The sequence below is a fragment of the Canis lupus genome, chromosome 37 (assembly GCF_048164855.1).
Source record: "Canis lupus baileyi chromosome 37, mCanLup2.hap1, whole genome shotgun sequence".
Lineage (NCBI taxonomy): Eukaryota > Metazoa > Chordata > Mammalia > Carnivora > Canidae > Canis > Canis lupus.
This window is the reverse complement of record NC_132874.1, coordinates 11836837-11853771: the sequence shown is the minus strand read 5'-3', so window position 1 is coordinate 11853771 and position 16935 is coordinate 11836837. Positions and strand designations below refer to the sequence as shown.

The window sequence follows — 16935 nt, the reverse complement described above, 5'->3', positions numbered from 1 at the left end:
CATGTTTATCCATGTTACTCCATCACCCCCAATCCCCCCCGCCCCCCAAGTGACTCCTCTGTGGTCTTGGCTGCAGAGTTTGCTGCATTTCCTGCTGGGAGAGGAGACCCTGGAGGACTGGAGGGACTGGCTGAACAGCCCCACCAGCATATTCCTTCCCCTGCTGGCCCCTGGTGGGTGGTGGAGTCCACGGGGAGCTGCAGGCTCTCCACACTCAGGCTGTACTCAGGCTGGTCAGAGTATCCATGATAGAGCTCTTCTTCACAAGAAATCAGACATGGGTAATTTAATATGGAAGGAACTTGAAGAGCTGATTCACTTGTTCCCTCTCATTTTGCTGAAGAGGGAAGTTTAATGATTGAGTCTGGAGCTTCCAAGAATTAAAGGTCCTTGCTAGGTCTGTCCAAACAGCATGTAACACGTTGCCTTACGTCATGTTATATGCTAGGATGAGTAGGAGCCTGGCAAACAAACGTTTGTCTGTCTCATGAATGCTAAGGTATAGTTTGTTCTGCTTTGTCTAAAGTACTTATACAATTAGATTTGGTAAGAAAAGATCCACCAGGATTGGTTGACTACGGAGGCACCCACCGTGTACACAGCGGTGAGTGGTGAATCCTAATTGCCGACTCTGTGTTGGGGACTGGGAAGGGCACGGTCCCCTCTTTTCCTCGTCACTCTTGTTCTAGCCATGAAACCATTTTAGAACAAGTATAGGTATGTTGTTCCAGGGGAAATATGGCTATTTTTTTCTTTTTTCTTTGTCTGTAGCTCCTGGTTTATAAGAACCTTCCTTCCATTGGAAACCTTTTTTTTTAAAGATTTATTTATTCATAGAGATGCAGGGAGAGAAAGAGAGGCAGAGACACAGGCAGAGGGAGAAGCAGGCTCCATGCAGAGAGCCTGACGTGGGACTCGATCCAGGGTCTCCAGGATCACACCCTGGGTTGCAGGCGGCGCGAAACCGCTGCGCCACCGGGGCTGCCCTGGAAACCTGCTTCTAATTGGAAATGATCAAAGGGGAGGTGACCAAGGGTAATGACTTTTGTCAGACCATAGCCAACTCTGTTCTGCCATTTACATCCTTTTGGAGTTTCGTTTCTACCCAGTGGTGTGAGTGACCCACATAATTTTCGAGGTTCTTAAAACTCAGAAAAGGTCGTGACAGCAATAGAAAGAAGGGGGCTTGGTGGTGCCTGTGTGGTCTTTGCATTTCTGCAAGATGGGTATTGGATTTGCCACTTCTGCTCCCTGATACACGCCTACTCGTTCCCGGGTCCTTGTTTAATTGCGTGGCTCAGAAGCTGGACCAGGATGGTTTCAACTTTTGTGCCTGAAGTTAGAGATCTCCTTTGGGAAGGAGAGCGGATTGATCACTTGTGTCTTTGTTGATACACTGGAGTGTGCGCTCATTCGCAGGAAAGCAGGCCATAGGAGAAATGAATTTCACACTTAATAGTTCTACTTGGTTGTAGCTCTCCCCAAAATACTTCATGCTTAAAAAGATTGGCGTTGTTGCTAGAAATTAATTTGGGAGATTTTCTCTGGAATTTTAAGCAGCCCCTAGTCCTAAACAATAACCAGTGAGTTGAGGGATCTTCTAAATTGTCACTGTTTGATAAAGAAGGGCTATGCTGTGTGTCTCTGTAACATTGAGCCTTATCTTCTGGTGTTGCTGCTTTATCTTAAATTAAAAAAATGAAACATTTGGGGGCATGAGTAGAAGATTAAGGTGTAAAAGGACAGGGATGTGAGGTTTTTCTCTTAGGAGGTTTTTTATTTTGTTTTTAAATCCATGTTTAGTCTTGTGTTGGAATTTATTTTAATAATTTTACATGCTATTAACCTGATAATGATATCAAAGTAGCTTCGAAATGTACTATGATTTTTGGTGATCCACATCTCTTATTCTCCTCAATGTGAATACAAGACCGTTATCTTATAAAGGAAATGTCATATTCTGCTATTCTGCCTGGTGTGTCTTTCATTTTTGAATTCATTTGCTTAAATTCATGGAATCTAGTAGGTAAAATGCATGCCTCAGAATAGTCCCGTTCTCTCTTCCTTGACGTTGTAAGTAGGTGTTTTTAATATTACTGATTTTTCCTCCTCCCTTGCTTAATTCACTTCTTGGTGGTTGTCAAAACTTACCCCCCCCCCCCCCCAATGATTCATATGAGATTTAAAATTTTTGATTTGTTGTGTTTGGTGGATGGCATCATCCTCCTACTGGGGGGGATTTTTGCTTGAAATCCATTGAAAGGACACAGATGGAGTTTTATTTCCTGGGGGATTTTGAAAAATAAAAGTGGCAGTAGAAATGAACAGCTTTGTTTTATCTGCTCAGGCATGAGGATTTAGGTTTGTACCTTAATAAATGTCTCTACGTGTAATGCCGAGGACCCAGGCCTGTGCTCACAAGCCGTCTTCTTCAACCCACCAGGTTCTCCTGCGCTGCCCAACAGCATGGTATATTTCGGAAGCTCTCAGGACGAGGAGGACGTCGAGGAGGAAGACGATGAGACGGAAGACGTCAAAACAGCCACCAACAATGCTTCATCTTCATGCCAGTCAACCCCCAGGAAAGGAAAAACCCACAAGCACGTTCACAACGGGCATGGTAGGTCCATTCTTGATTTGTGGTAAAAAATGCATCTGCAGCTTGGACCGAGAGAGCTGGAATAGGTCATCTGTTGAGATAGAAAATGAAGATGAAGGCTGCGTAGCTGGTTGATGGGTTCTGGACATTTCTGTAGATGCCAGGCACTAGCGGGGCAAAGAGGTGAGTACAATCCAGTGCAGCTGAGTATGTTCTAGATGAACAGATGGTTAAGACATGGATGTGGATATTCTTGCATTGTGGAGGCGATGATCAGTCCTGTAAGAGCTGCAGATAATGGGATTTGGAAGAGGAAGAGATCACATCCAAACAGGGATGGCCAAGAAGATCTCTTGGAAAATCTTTTGTCATCACCTTAAAATTACTGCGATTTTAGTGGGTGGAGGTCACGTAAAAAGAAAACCATTACTGAGCATGTGGAATCAAGTAAATGCACATATGTTATAAACCAGGCTGATTTTCCCCCCCTTGAGTGCTACAGTGTGTGGGAGGAGGACAGGAATGAATATCAGTGAGGAATCCACTTAAGTCAGTTAGCCGTTGAAAATGTTCAGTGGCTTTTCAACAAGAAAGTGACTTAATTGGGGTTGTGCTCTGAAAAGATAGAGCTGGTATCAATTGTGAGGATTACATAAAGTGAAGCTACCTGAGGAAGCGGGGAGCATATGAGAAGGCTGGAATTTTAGATCATGGCCTGGCCAGAGGTAACAAGGTACCGGGAGTTCCTCATGGCATTATAGCTGGGAGAATGAGTGGGTGGGAGAGAAATGTGGCAGGAGTAGGGCTGGTAGGAGGACTTGGACCCACCGGGAAAGTAGGCAAGAAAAATAGGCCAGGGGAGGAGAGTCAGGCATGGAGTTTGGGGACCAGGAGGTATTATGGCCATTTTCTGTTAGGATGCAAGGTGTCCCATTCATTTAGGGCTCAGAGACCCCTTGAGGTAGCCAGCCCCTGTCAGGGGCAGAAAACCAGTGCTGTCAGTCAGTGATGGAGGCAAAGGAAGATGTCTCCTTCTTTCCCTCCAGGGCCGTGCACTGAGCTCCCATTGTGTTTTTGGATTTCATGGGCAATAGAGGCTCCGGCCAAGCACAGGCTAGATGGGATAGGGAGGTGTCTGGCTTTCACCATTGTTGAGCATATCTGCTTTGTCATTGTAACAATTATTTGTCCTGCCTCTTGATTAGGACTGTGTTTAGGAGGCCTGCAGGTATAGTAGAGGATGTGACCCTCTTTTTAAGAACTTAAAGTTGGGGAGATGAGGTTAATACTCGCAGTATAGAATACAAAATGATGACCTCACTTTGTCTAACCTTTGAACAAGGTTCCCCCCTGCAGCTGTGATCCTCAGGAAGTCTTGATAGTTGGAAGAGAGCTATGGATATGGGTTGGAATACGGGTGTAGGTATATAGATCAACTTGGCCATGGCCATTCATGAACCATGGCATGTGGCCTGGTTGTGGGATGCTTGTCCCACCTGTGTGTTGGGACATTAGGACAGGATATTACTCTACAGAGTCACAGGGAGTGGCTGAATGGAGTTGATAGCATGCCCTGCTGGTCAGGAGAAACAGTTCCAGTGTGGAGAATGGGAACCGGTAGATGGTCTTAGATGTGGAAATGAGATAAAATTAGATCAAGTTCAGAATGATTCCTTCAGTAGGCGAGCTGTCTGAAATGAAAAGAGAGATGACGGGTGTTCAAGGAGCCCAGCCAGGAAATCACCTTTGGGGACGGAGGAGGGGCTAGACGTAGGGAACAGACAGACAGTGGTTCACATGAGTGCAAGGGCGATTGGAAGCAAAGGTGAGCAGCTTTTCACTGCTGCCTGGAGAGCCAGGGCTGGAGGTAATAGAAAAGGAATTAGGAAGGGAGGTGATTTGGCGGTAGTTAAGAACTTTATTATCTACCGAGTTTGCAGCGATGGTGAGAGAGAGAACTCCAGAGAACATACTGGAAATGTATCATCCTGGAGCTCCTGGCTGGTGGAGTCAGAGGGGGGTGAGCTTTCTGAGGTAGAATGGAGCTGGAAAGCAGACCTCTGGGGATTTTTTTTGTTGTTTGAATTCTTGAGATGGTATTTTCTGTTTTTACTTTTGATTTAATATGAGTTGAGAGTAAATGAACAAGACATGAAATTAGACTCCTCTTGGTTGGTCTCTGTGTCCATATGATAGAAATATATTTCATTAAGATAGGATATCAGAGTGGTTCCTTGATACTATTTTATATTCTCTCACTGTGTTGGGGTGGGTGAATTCATCCATCTTTTAGGGTTTCTGGACCCAGTTCCAGCATGGGCAGGTGAGTTTCCCCTTTCCTCCAAAACATACCATCAGTTCTTGGTCATCATCAGGGCCCTGAGAATTAAACTCCACTCCAACACTGCCTGTACAGAGATTGCATCAGATTCCACAGGTGAAGGGCTAAGTCCTGGAAGACTGCCCCTCATCCCCCCTCAGATACACCACGATGTTACATGGACTTCTGATCCACCAGCTACACACTGGAGGTTCTAGCAACCTCCCCTCAGGTTTGATTGTGTTAGTGTGGCTCACAGAACTCAGGGAGACACTTACCTTCACTAGTTTGATAAAGGATATGATAAAGGATACAGGTCAAAGGCCATTTGGAGGCTGAGGTATGGGGATAGGGCACAGAGCTTCCACGCCCTCCCCATGCCCACCACTCTCTGCATCTCCGTGGTCTCCTAGGCCAGAAGCTCTTAGAACCCTATTGGGGTTCTATGCAGGTGACATCATAAAGTCATGATTGACCAAGTCATTGGCCATTGGCTGATCCTCGTCCAGCCCCTCTCACCTTCTCAGAGGTCAGGGGGTTGGGGCTGAAAGTTCTAGTCCATTGCTCACATGGTTGGTTCTGCTGGTACTTTCCAAAGGGTCCCCCCACTAAAAATAATAGAAGACCTCAGTATCACTCTCAACGCTTAGGAAATTCCGGGGTTTGGGGAGCTGTGAGTCAGGAATCATGAGTGAGAGCTAAATTTTTTTTTAAAGATTTTATTTATTTATTTGAGATACAGAAGAGAGCACGAGTTGGGGAAGGGGTAAATGGAAAGAATAACCAGGTAGACTCTGAGTGGGAAGCCCAATATGAAGCTTGATCTCATGACCCCTGAGATCAGGACCTGAGCCGAAACCAAGGGTCGGACGCTTGACAGACTAAGCCACCCAGGTGTGCCCCTCCAATACATATCTTAATGACCAAATATAGATTTCTTATAAATCACACCATTGCAGTCAAATCTGGTGAATTAATCCCATGTCTGCTTTTCCACTTGCAGTTGGGTCCTCACTTCCTTCTTTTCAGCTTGCTTGAACTTGCTGGTTCACTAGGCATTTTTCTCAATGATTCACCTTCCAGTGTCAAAAGTTACCCTCATTCACTGTGCACCGAGCTTACTGTAATTTCTTTTTTCAAGATTTTATTTATTCACAAGAGACAGAGAAGCAGAGACAGGCAGAGGGAGAAGCAGGCTCCCTGCAGGGAGCCTGATGTGGGACTTGATCCTTGGACCCTGGGATCATAACCTGAGCCGAAGCAGATGCTCAACCGCTGAGCCCCCTGGAATTCTTTTTTCACGTGAGCTGCAGAGTGTTGAAGGGGCAGCAGATACCTGGTTGCATTGTAATGTTTCATGAAGGTTGAAGATGAGGTGAGGGAATTGAGTGACCTTTTCTGAGGGAAGCAAGTAATGACCACGGTCACTGCCATTAGGAGTCAAGGAAAGAAATGTACACTTATCTATAGATACACATATCTGCATGTATACACAGAGTAGACTTCTGATTTTTTTTAAAAGTCAGGAGATTGTTCTGTTTTAAATAGTTAACGTGTGAGTGAAAATTACATTGTGGCCACTGTAAAAAGGGTTTTAAGGTTCACTTTGGAGATTCATGTGTTGAAATAATCTGGGGTTCTTTTTGTATAGGGAATTTTAAGTCTCTCGGATAGGGGGCTGTGGGGGGAACAGTGTGTGTCTTTGGACGTAGTGGAGGGGGTGCCTGAACTGAGCACCCACACACCCCTTACTGTCTTTTCTGCTTGTGCTCTTGCATTCTCTTCCTTCTTCCCCAACTGTGCTGGCTTCTCTGGAGATACAGTGCAAGATAGAGGGGCAACAAGGAGCCTGCCCAAACCAGCTGGGCTTCACTAGGGCGCCAACTGCGCCCATTCCTAAAGACACACTTCCCACACTTTCCTTGATGACACTTGTAGAAACCAAAGGTGCAAGGCCCATGATTTCCTCTCTGCATTAATTCTAATAAATGCTGGTTCCTGTGCATCTACTTCTGATGACTGTTTTCTTCATTATGGATCCTACGTACATCTCTCTCTTCTTAAAATTGTATTTCATATAGTGTGTGTGACTGTGTACTATAATCTACAGTATATATATATATATATATATATATGTATTTGTTTTCTAGGGAATGAAGTTTCTTTTGGGAGGAGGACAATTAAGACAAAGGGCCCCCACTGTGAAGTCTCCCAAAGTGGTTGGCTTACAGCGTTCATTAGATTGAGTTTCCTCCATGATCAACTTGTCCCCCCAACCTCCAGTCCTTTGTCTTTGTGATTATGTCAGTTTTTGAGCTGGGAAGGGATCAGCTGCAGTTTCAAAGGTTTGCCTTTGGGTTCAACTCCAGTAGAGTCCCAGAGCCCATTGTAGTGAGAACCCATGATGCTCTGTACCCACCTAACAATGGGGGAGAGATGTTGGAGAGAGAACTGTGGGCCCAGGTGATCTGTCCTTGTGTGTAGGGGTCTGCCAGATGGCAGTCCCTCCTGCAGGGCCATAGTGTTGTGTGAAGCCCTGGCCTCATTCATGGGGTTTCTCAGTATGGGATGTGCTCATTTCCACAGCAGCCACTCCTCCTCTGTGGGCATTTCCCTCTGGAACTCAGTTCTCTTGCTCTTTGGTAGCCCCATAGAAAAGTAGGAATTTGTATTGTGTCTGAGTTGGTACTGTTGTCGCCATGGGCTTGGAGACCTTCCACATCCTTTTATATTCTAAACAAACATGGTTGTTAGCAAAGTTATTCTACGGTGAGGTGTTCAGAAGGCCAGACACATCAAACCAGAGGTACCACTATATCATCTCCACTATAACCTCTCCCGCAAAATTAGTTTGTGAGTTGTTGGCAAATGTGAACGCCTGTGAGTGTTAGAGAAAGATCTTGTTTGCTTATTTCTGAAAATGTTGTATTTGTGGAGGATTTGGAAGGGAGCTCTGGAAATCATTTCACGGGGGAAGTGTTGAAACACAGTCTTAGCCTTATTGAGGGCAAGATCTTGCCATATTAACTAACAACTTACAGAATTTTATGGAGTTAATTTTTGTGTCATACATAAGTTTAACTTATGTACACATAGAAAACATGCAGAAGACCTTGCACTAGTTGTAGTGCTTTTGGAAGATAACCGAGATAAAAAAGGAATCTGGACCTTTCCCCCAAGGAGCTGATGGTATGGGACACTCCTTGGAGAATCCATCAGAAACTACGACATTTCAGGCTCTTCTGCGTGTGTTTTTCTGATCACACAGGCTTAATGTCTGGTCTGTCTATGCCCTCCTCCTCTTTGTCACTTAGTGTTTCTCACTCCCTTGCTGTTTCTTCTGATGTGCCCCCCTATTGGGCCGTGCCATCTATTTTATGACTTTGAGATGCCTTCCTCACATCCAGGTTCAAACATCCTCCATAGAAAGGAGCCGTTCGGTACCAGCAGCCAAGGTACTCAAGTCTTTGGACTCTATTACGAAGTAATGTTCTGTAGTTTCTGGTATATGTTTGACAGGGTTTGTGAATTTTGTTTTCCCTTCTTGGCATCTGAGCACCAAATCTTTTGTAAGGTCACACGGAAAGACAACAGAACCAGAGATTTAGCATCAGGGAACCCTTTAATGCAGACAGCCGGGCCTTCTTTCTCTCCCTGCCTCTCTCTTTCCCAACCTTCCTGAAATTAAGCACTTTCCTTGGCACAGGTACTCAGTGATCACATTTGCAGTTTGGAAAGATAAACTAGGACAGCGTTTTGAGGGACAGGTCGTGCACAGCTTGGAGGCAGAAATAAAAAGAGACCCGTTGAGAGATTGCTCACCTAGTGCTTATGTGAGCCTGAGGTTTTCATCTAGGTGCCACAGGATCGAAATGGAAAGGTTGCGTTAGGCAGATGGTTGACACACGGGGATGGCTGGCCTGTTGTCAGTGGAAGTATAGATGCATTTGGAAATGTGTGCAGGTACGTTTGCTGTCCACCTGTGATGCTCCGTGGGGCATCCTCCTGGGGAAGGGCTGTGAGTGGATTAGGTTGAGTTCCTACTCTGGAGTCACCCTGGCTTATGCCAGCTGAGTTAAGTCAGCCTTTGACCTTTCATGTTGATGCGGTAGATGCAGCAGGAGGAGAGAAAGCACACTGCTCCCAAGCCCAGGCTTCGGCTTGTGACCTGCTCGGCTTTAAGGTCTGCCAGCAACATTTGCTAGCTGCCTCTCTTTGAGCAAGTTTCTTCACCATTTTTTTAGCCTCAGAGCCCTCATCTGGAAGAGGGGGAGCAAGTGAGGTCTGGAGGTTCTTCCTTAGCTGTGTATGTAGCCACGTTCATAGTTAGTGGGTGATTTCTCTGACTCATTTTGGTAGGTGGTCTCACACATCTGCATTTCTGTGTAAAGATGTGATTTGAGAGCTGTTTCCCAGGCATGACAAGAAGACTATAGAGGTTTCAGGACATGTTTGTCTACATTATCTCCATCTCCTGTACATGCATCCTTGTGAAGGGGTTGGGGCGGGGAGTGGTCTTGCTTTACGGTAGAGGACATGGAAGTTCTGAGGTCCTAACACCTATCATCATAGGTGGCAGGCAGATTGCAGCCAAGAGTCGAGGTTTTGGAAATGCTGCCAGCCCCCTGCAGGATTCTGCATCAGGGAGAGGGGAACATTGATGTTAAGTGATGCGCAGTCTGTGTTGTGATGATGGAGGTGACTCCTGTCTGGTAGGCAGTGTCTGAATGCCAGCCCCACCAGCTGCTGTCTGAGGTACACAGCTCTGCTCTGGTCTCCATTTGTGCTGCCGCTTGGTTGGCTTTCGTGTCCTTGGCAGCCAAATGATTAAAACTTAAACGGTGGCAGTGCTTTTCTGTGAGGCCAGTGGAAGGGAGGAAGTTGAAGCCAGCCTCAGAACGGTACGTGCTGTTAGCAATGGTCCTCCAATTTCAGGTGACCCAGAGGAAGATGAATGGTTTTGTTGAAAAAAAGAAAAGTCAAAAGAGCCCACAAGTAAAAAGAAAAAAAAAAAGAGAAGTCCTCTTTGGAGAAGGCCAGTTTCAGCCAATGTTGTAGAGGAACATGGGGCTTTCTCTCTCTCTCTCTCTCTCTTTCTCCTTCTCTCTCTCTATCTCTCCTCCCTTTCTCTCATTACCTGGTTAGGTGAGCTGCCTCACCCTATCCATTCTCCATCCTCTCTCATATTAAGGAGGCAGGTGATAAGGAAACCACCTGCCATCAGCAGTTTATTAAAGCAAGTCCTGGTGATGATTGGGAGTCTGTCCTCAGGCAGGAGAATGTGAAGATATTCCTGCAGGCACAATTTTCCACAGTAGAGAAAGGAGTTCGCAATACTAGAAGCTCATCACTAGCTTCACCTAAAAGCGTTCCAAATAAAATGTAGTGGTCGTTGAAAATGGAATATTCAGCATTGCACAGCTTACCCAGCCATTTCTACATAATTGGAATTATATTGTAAAAGCAGATTGCCCATCACGTGTGTGTTCTTTTTTTCTCCTGTTCAGTTCCTACAAAGGTCTCTATCAGTCAGCATCAAATAGTCACCAGGAGCTTCGTGTTGTGCCTCTTGTAAAGATAGCTTTACAAGAATGAGTTCCTGAGGGAGGCATTTAACTTCTCTAATTCTTAATTTCCTCTTCCATGAAGTGAGTAGGATAGAGTAGCTTAGCATTCGTTTGTTCATTTCTATCCCAGCCTTAAGAACAATGTAGTGTACCTGTCTCCTGTCTAGGGATAGTCACCGTTGGGATCTCTTATAATGGCTGGTGGGCATTGCCATGTGTTCAGGTGGATGGACATTTCCGAGATAACACCTCTTTAGCTTGGTGACGATCCCTAACTCAAATTTGGGCCTGGATGAGGGCATCATTATTGTGTGGTCAAGCAGGTCCTCAAAACCGTTATTTTCACATGAGAAAAGTGGAAAGCAAGCTGCGTGTTCATGCTTCTCCATGACTGGGTACTGCTGTCAGAGTGGTGCGTCTCCCTGCCTTTGTGCGCCAAAGATGTCGAGGTCTGTGGGAAGTCTGGCAACACCGGTTTCCTTCCCCAGGAGGATAACCATCGCTCACACATGAGGAAGTAAATGCATGGAAAACAAAATGTGGAATGTTAGCACTTTATTATTAAAGTAGTTTGGCCGAAAGCCCTGATTAGGCCACGTGTCCAGGAGAACAGTTTTATTTGGGCTGCATGAGTTCAAAGAAACCAGAATCCAAACTCCTGATAGTGTCCTGCTTTATCTTGTTTCTCACCTAAAGTTGGACACTGTCCCTCCCCCTCTGCCCCCAGACCCTGAGTGAAGCAGAAGGGGTTTCCTGTGGAGCACGCATGTGGCTCAGGGCATGGAAGCAAGGTATGACACCTGGCCCCACGCACCACCATCCTGCTGTTGGTGTCTGATTGGGCCTGTCTGTGACCATGCCCCTCCCCTGTGGGCGCATAGCCATGACCCCAGCAATCTCCTGCAAGGGTCTGGTGTCCCTAGGCAGATGTTCAGTTTTGCAGACATGACCCCGAACTCTCATGTTCTCGTTTCTAATCCGCTGAGCATCCTCATGGACAATGCGTTTGTTTATTAAAATGCATCATCTGAAGTGACAGACAGCATAACGCGCGTTTGCAGCCCTGGGTTAACACTCCGGGTCACAGTAACGACGCCTTCGGCATCTTCTGGTTCACCAGCTCTTCAGAGTGTCCAGAATCCTCTTCCATATACAGAACCTCACATGATCCTAAGCAGAGAGCCCTTAGGTAATCCCTATCTGGAAACAAAACAACACCATCAAAACACTGCTCTGGGGATATTTATGTTACAAGTTGATACTTGAAATGGCTTAGTTTTTGAAAAGTTCTCCTAACTGGTCATTTTTCTTCCAGCAGGATGAGTCCCGTAGGCTAGAGGCATGAATACATGCGTTTGGAATGAATTTGGCGTCAGTTTTCCTCCCGCTGTCACTGTGGCCAGGCGTTCTCCTTCTCCTTTGCAGAGGGGAACTTGGGGAAAGTTCATTGCTCACATGAGCCACGTAGGGTATGTTTTTCACATGCTTTTTTGCCCTTTTGAAAAACGGGAGGAACAGCACGGAGCATCATTCCTCTTCGCGCTTGTCTCTTTCTGAACAGGGACATTTCTCAGAAGACTTTTTAAACAACGTGTCATTGGACTCCCAGCTGGAATGGTTTAATTGCTTTTGGATTCACACCGGGGGCATGTTGTGTGAGGGCCAAAAAGCAGTCATTTGGACGAGTTTACCACATTTCTGCCTTGGAGGTGTATTCCGCCCTCTTGGTGTCTGGGCGCTGCGGGGCGGGGGTGGGGTGGGGGGGTGGTGGTGTGCAGGCGGGGCCCGGGTCTCACCATAGCCGCGGGCAGGGAGGAGATGCTCTGCCACCGACAAATGCTGCTTTCTTCGTGGGGTATCCTCTTCACCTCTTTTTTACCTCTGGCAGCTTCATTTTTTTCCCCCTTCCTCCTGTCGGAGGCAAGTGAGTTTCCCCAAAAGTTGGACGATGGGCTGAGAGTGTATTTTAAAGAGCAGTGGTACGTGTGCTGAAGGATGTGTTGCTCACCACCGTCCACTTCTGTATTTAGGGCCACTTGGCATAGTGGTTTGCAAGCATCCTGCTGGCTCTTGTCTTCCCATATAGGGCTGCAACCTTTCTTTGTTTTTGTTTTCTTATCTCTAAAGAAGAATAGGAGTGCCTTTTTCAAAGATTTTTGTGAGCTGTGTGTGTGTGTGTGTGTGTCTGGTGAAAAAGTGCAGTGTTCCATGCAGGATCTCAGGAACCCATACACACTTAGGACAGTGGGCTGGTACCTCTCCTATCTTAGCGTGGAGATGCCTCTTCCTGGTAATGGCAGAGCTGCTCCGCTCTAGGGTGAAGGGCTTCCACAGATTTCAGTGACAGCCGATGGGCTCAAGCTTCTGGCTCAGATGCCTCCCTAACTGGCTGTCAGAGGGCCAGGTATTTAACCCCCTGAAAATCTCCTTTTTCCCATTTGTAAATAGCTGATAACACGTGGCTTTTTCAATTGGAGTTGGAGAGGGGGAGGTTGGGATGTGGCCACTGATGGGCCTAGGGTTTCAATTTGGGGTGATGACAACATTTTAAACTCGTGTTGTGGTAGTGGGTTGCAGGGCTCTGAATATACAAAAACCCATTGGATTGGTCGGTATGCTTTAAATGGGCAAATTACATGATATGCGAATTATAGCTTATTAAAGATAAACAAAAATCTGTTACGACCAAATGAGTGACAGATGCACTTAGCACCGTGCCTGATGCTTGGTGAGTTCTTAAAAAGTGGATGCTGGCCACAGTCCTCTTCCTGGCGTCATACCCCATGACTCTTCTAAAGAATTGGAACACCCTGTGGTTCTGAAAAAATGAATATATTGTATTAGATTTTCAGAATCTTTAATCAGTTTTGTTGTCCAAAATTGACTGGGATGTGTTCATATCATACACACTGTAAATTGAATTGGTGAGCTCTTCACCAAACTGCTCAGGATTTAATATTTTCACTTAATTTCATCTGGCCTGTCTTAAGGGGAGTCTTCATTCGGGAAGATGGGCTGTTCCCAGAGGCTGTAAAATGTGCACATAGGATTCTTGACAATCCTTTGTTTCCTGGCTGGAGGGTGGGTGGAGGTGTTTGTGACACAGTAGGAGCAGATCCTCGGTAGTTATTTGAAGACCCTTGAAAGCAATCCTTATCACAATGCAGATATTCCTATATTTAGTTTTTTTGTAGTGATCTTTTTATTCTGAAACCTACTAGTTCTATAGCTAGTGTAGCTGCTTGTATAGGGGGGTGGGCAGGGAGGTAGAGCCTTCCAAATGAACTCCTGTGCACATTTCCTGGGTGTGTTTCTCCTAGTGTGCTGTGAATACTCAACAGATTTCCTTGTTCAGATCCAGAGGTGGGCCAGAAATCTTATAATTTACTTCAGATGTGGTCAGCTTTTCAGAATTCATCCTCTTAAATGCAGAATTGTTTTAAAACCACAGACTTCAAAACACTGCACTCATTTGTTTTGCATTCCTTGTCTTCTTTCTGGAGAGTGATAAAGCCTGAAATCCCTCTCCGCCCACTGCCTGCCATCCCATAAGGCCTGTTTGCCCAGATGTCCCTCCCTGGGCCCTGCTTTGGCACATTCAGGAATGTAAATGTCTCAGAGCCCCTCTGATGTGGGCATAGGCCGGTCATCGTTGTACTTAGTCTCATCCTGTCCTCAGCTCCTTTGGGGGCCTAGCGGGGCAAGAAACCATTTTTCAATGACAGAACCCACTCATCCTGATTTATGGTCTTTTTGTTGCCCTGGTCTTTATATTCTCGTAAAGGTCCTATGCCATTTTAAACTTCAGTACCAGGAGTTACTAGCAGCATATGCAGGCAACACGTTTACATGGCAAATCTGTCCGACCCCCTTACTTTACATCGTTGCTTATAACTATTTACAGGTTTAGATCCCGGGACCAGTGGCAACCAAGTTTTGATTGTAGAAAAATATTCTATGACTTTAATTTGTAAGTTCACACAGAAAATTTAATTTGCCTTAAAAATCCTTTTTAATCCATTTTTTTCTGTTAGATATAATATGCATATATATTTATTTAAAGATTTTATTTATTTGAGAGAGTGAGAGAGTGCTATAGGAGGGGGGGAGCAGAAGGAGAGGGAGAAGTGGAGCCCAGTGCAGGGACCTGGGGATATGGGGCTCGATCCTAGGACCCCAGAACCCCAGGACCCCAGGACCCCAGGACCTTGATCTGAGCCAAAGGCAGACGCTTAATCAACTGAGCCACCCAGGTGCTCCTCTTTCATATATATGTGTATATATATATATATATATATACACATATATATGAAAATCAAAGTGGTAGGAATTTCACAAGCCCCATGTAAACCCATAGAAGTTGCTGGTGATGCTGGGGTTCTGGGTGCCCAGAGCCCACTGTGGGTTTCCTGTCTGCTCTTCTGGCCTGGCCTTGGCTCCTGGTATGAGTGAGCTGTGGCCATGAGATTCTAATGGCACATGTGCTGACCTAGATGGGTCCCCTCTGCTTGCCCTGGTGGAGCATGTGACTGCAGCCACTAAGCTAGAGGAGCCCTTTCTGCCCAGGGCAAATGGGGTTACAGCACGCACACATGCTGCATTAAAACCCTCCTGAACTGTTGGCACAAGGTTGGCAGACATTCCATTGTTTTCAGACAATAGTGACTCAAAGTTGAACTGGCTCCAGGGAGCAAGCGCAGCTTTTGTACAGTAACAAGGATTTAATGCCAGCCAATTGATGGAGTCTGTCTTCCCCAAGTCGGGACGCCTGGTAATGACACGAAGCTTACATTTAAATATCTGGCTCCAGATCAGAAGCTTGGCGTGCTTCTCTTTTACCCTCCGTCACACACTCTTCTTTATTTACAGTGATTCTCTTTTTGTCTCTTTGATTTGTTTTGGGGGGTGGGACAGGGAGCAGGTCTCATTTTACGTAATTTTGGGGTAGGTCCAGCCGCCTTTGCTGGGTCGGTGCCTCTGCCAGCAGACGTTGCAGCCCAGCTTCCCATGATGGCTGTTGTTCATCTCTCTCTCTCGCTTTCTCTCAAGTAAAGCAAAGGCTTCAGAACCCTCTTCGTTTAGGTCAGACTCCGAGGCAGCTCATGCTATCCCACAACTTCTGTCCGACGCCACGTGGGGACTTCTGTCTCCTAGTACCCTCATGAAAACATCAGGATGGTGGCCTGGTGTTCAGCTCAGGTGCCTTCATTAGCACACAGTCACTAGCAAGGTCGGGGCATCTGGTTATGGGAAGGCATGGAGACGGGCCAGAGTGGACGCACGGGTGGTCTTGCCCGCTCTGTTCAATGGACATTGCTGCCTTCAAATGCAGCTCCTGGGCATCACCTTTACAGTAGGAGCTTTGAAGATCAGCCTCCTCCTGTGCCTGACTCCTTCCTCTGAAGTACACATAGCAGTTTATATTCTTTATTTTAAATACTTGAGCGATTCCTGGAGGGCAGATAAGAGGGGGCAGCTAGTTTTGCAGTTCAGGGAATTGAGGCTCAGATGTGTTTGGTGATCTGGGAAGTAAAAATCAAAACCAAGCAAAGCACATCCCTATGAGAGAGAGAGGAGAGAGAGAGAGACCGTGGATGTGGGGAGGGTTTTCATGGGCTGTCTCATGGACCTCCCCCAGGAACCTCCTTACCATCCGATGTGTGCGCTGAGCTTCTATGGGGCAGGGCTTTAGGTTCCAGCTCCCTGGAGCTATAAACGCGAACTCCTCCTTGGGAAAGTGTGGCTCTTTCCACCTTATTGACGATGGTGGGATTGCCAGAGAGAGGTTTCTAAAGTAACTTGCCTTGCCCAGTTTCTTTTTCATCCCTTTTTGGGAGCAACTCTGAGCTTCTCGGGCATGAAGCGACCCTAAATCAAAATATCAGCCGTTAGATGTAAAGATTTTACTTCCCGTGGTGTGAAAACACTTGTCTATAGGCCATTTAACCTTCAGAGTATGTGTATACAAATCAATATATTTGTCTCTGTTCATTAATGTAAAGCTATTTGTATCTGAGTACAATACAATTTCCTAATACAGTTCACTGTGATAAATGCTTTTTTTCTCTCCTTGAAGAAACGGGTCCAATTATTCCTTTTAATTGGAAGAGAGCATGCAGAGTCCTCCATCCTCCTCCTCTCTCTCTCTCTCTCTCTCTCTCTCTCTCTCTCTGTGTGTGTGTGTCTCTCTCTGTTTCTTATGTTCACAGGGTTTAGTCTTTCCCTGTGAGAGTGAATGTTTTTTTTCCTTTCTCCTTCTCGAGAATCTTACAAATTAAGACAAAAGATAATTACTTGGAAGGGTAAAACTGGCAGGTTCCCACGACACTTAAAATTAATGAGCTGTTGAGGACAAAATATACCTTGTCTCTGGCTCCATCACACCCCCCACCCTCCCCACCCCTTCTCCCCTTTCTTCCCATTTAACACATGATTTGACTTTTTGGCTG

The 16935-nt window shown here is 46.0% G+C and overlaps 1 protein-coding gene and 1 long non-coding RNA gene across 5 annotated transcripts in view; one reads left to right on the top strand and one right to left on the bottom strand.

Moving 5' to 3' along the window:
* Positions 1–16935, top strand: part of JARID2 (jumonji and AT-rich interaction domain containing 2) — a 260404-nt gene that overhangs the window by 208695 nt on the left and 34774 nt on the right. For all 4 annotated transcript variants that reach the window (XM_072813674.1, XM_072813671.1, XM_072813673.1 and 1 more), the window contains one exon: positions 2444–2620. In XM_072813674.1, the coding sequence (XP_072669775.1) occupies positions 2467–2620 (154 nt within the window). In that variant the 5' untranslated portion in view covers positions 2444–2466. The remainder of the gene's footprint in view (positions 1–2443; positions 2621–16935) is intronic.
* Positions 2257–5339, bottom strand: LOC140626038 (uncharacterized). Its single transcript, XR_012025282.1, has 2 exons — positions 5198–5339; positions 2257–2690 (listed from the first exon to the last, which is right to left on the bottom strand). It is a non-coding gene; the product is annotated as an uncharacterized lncRNA (long non-coding RNA).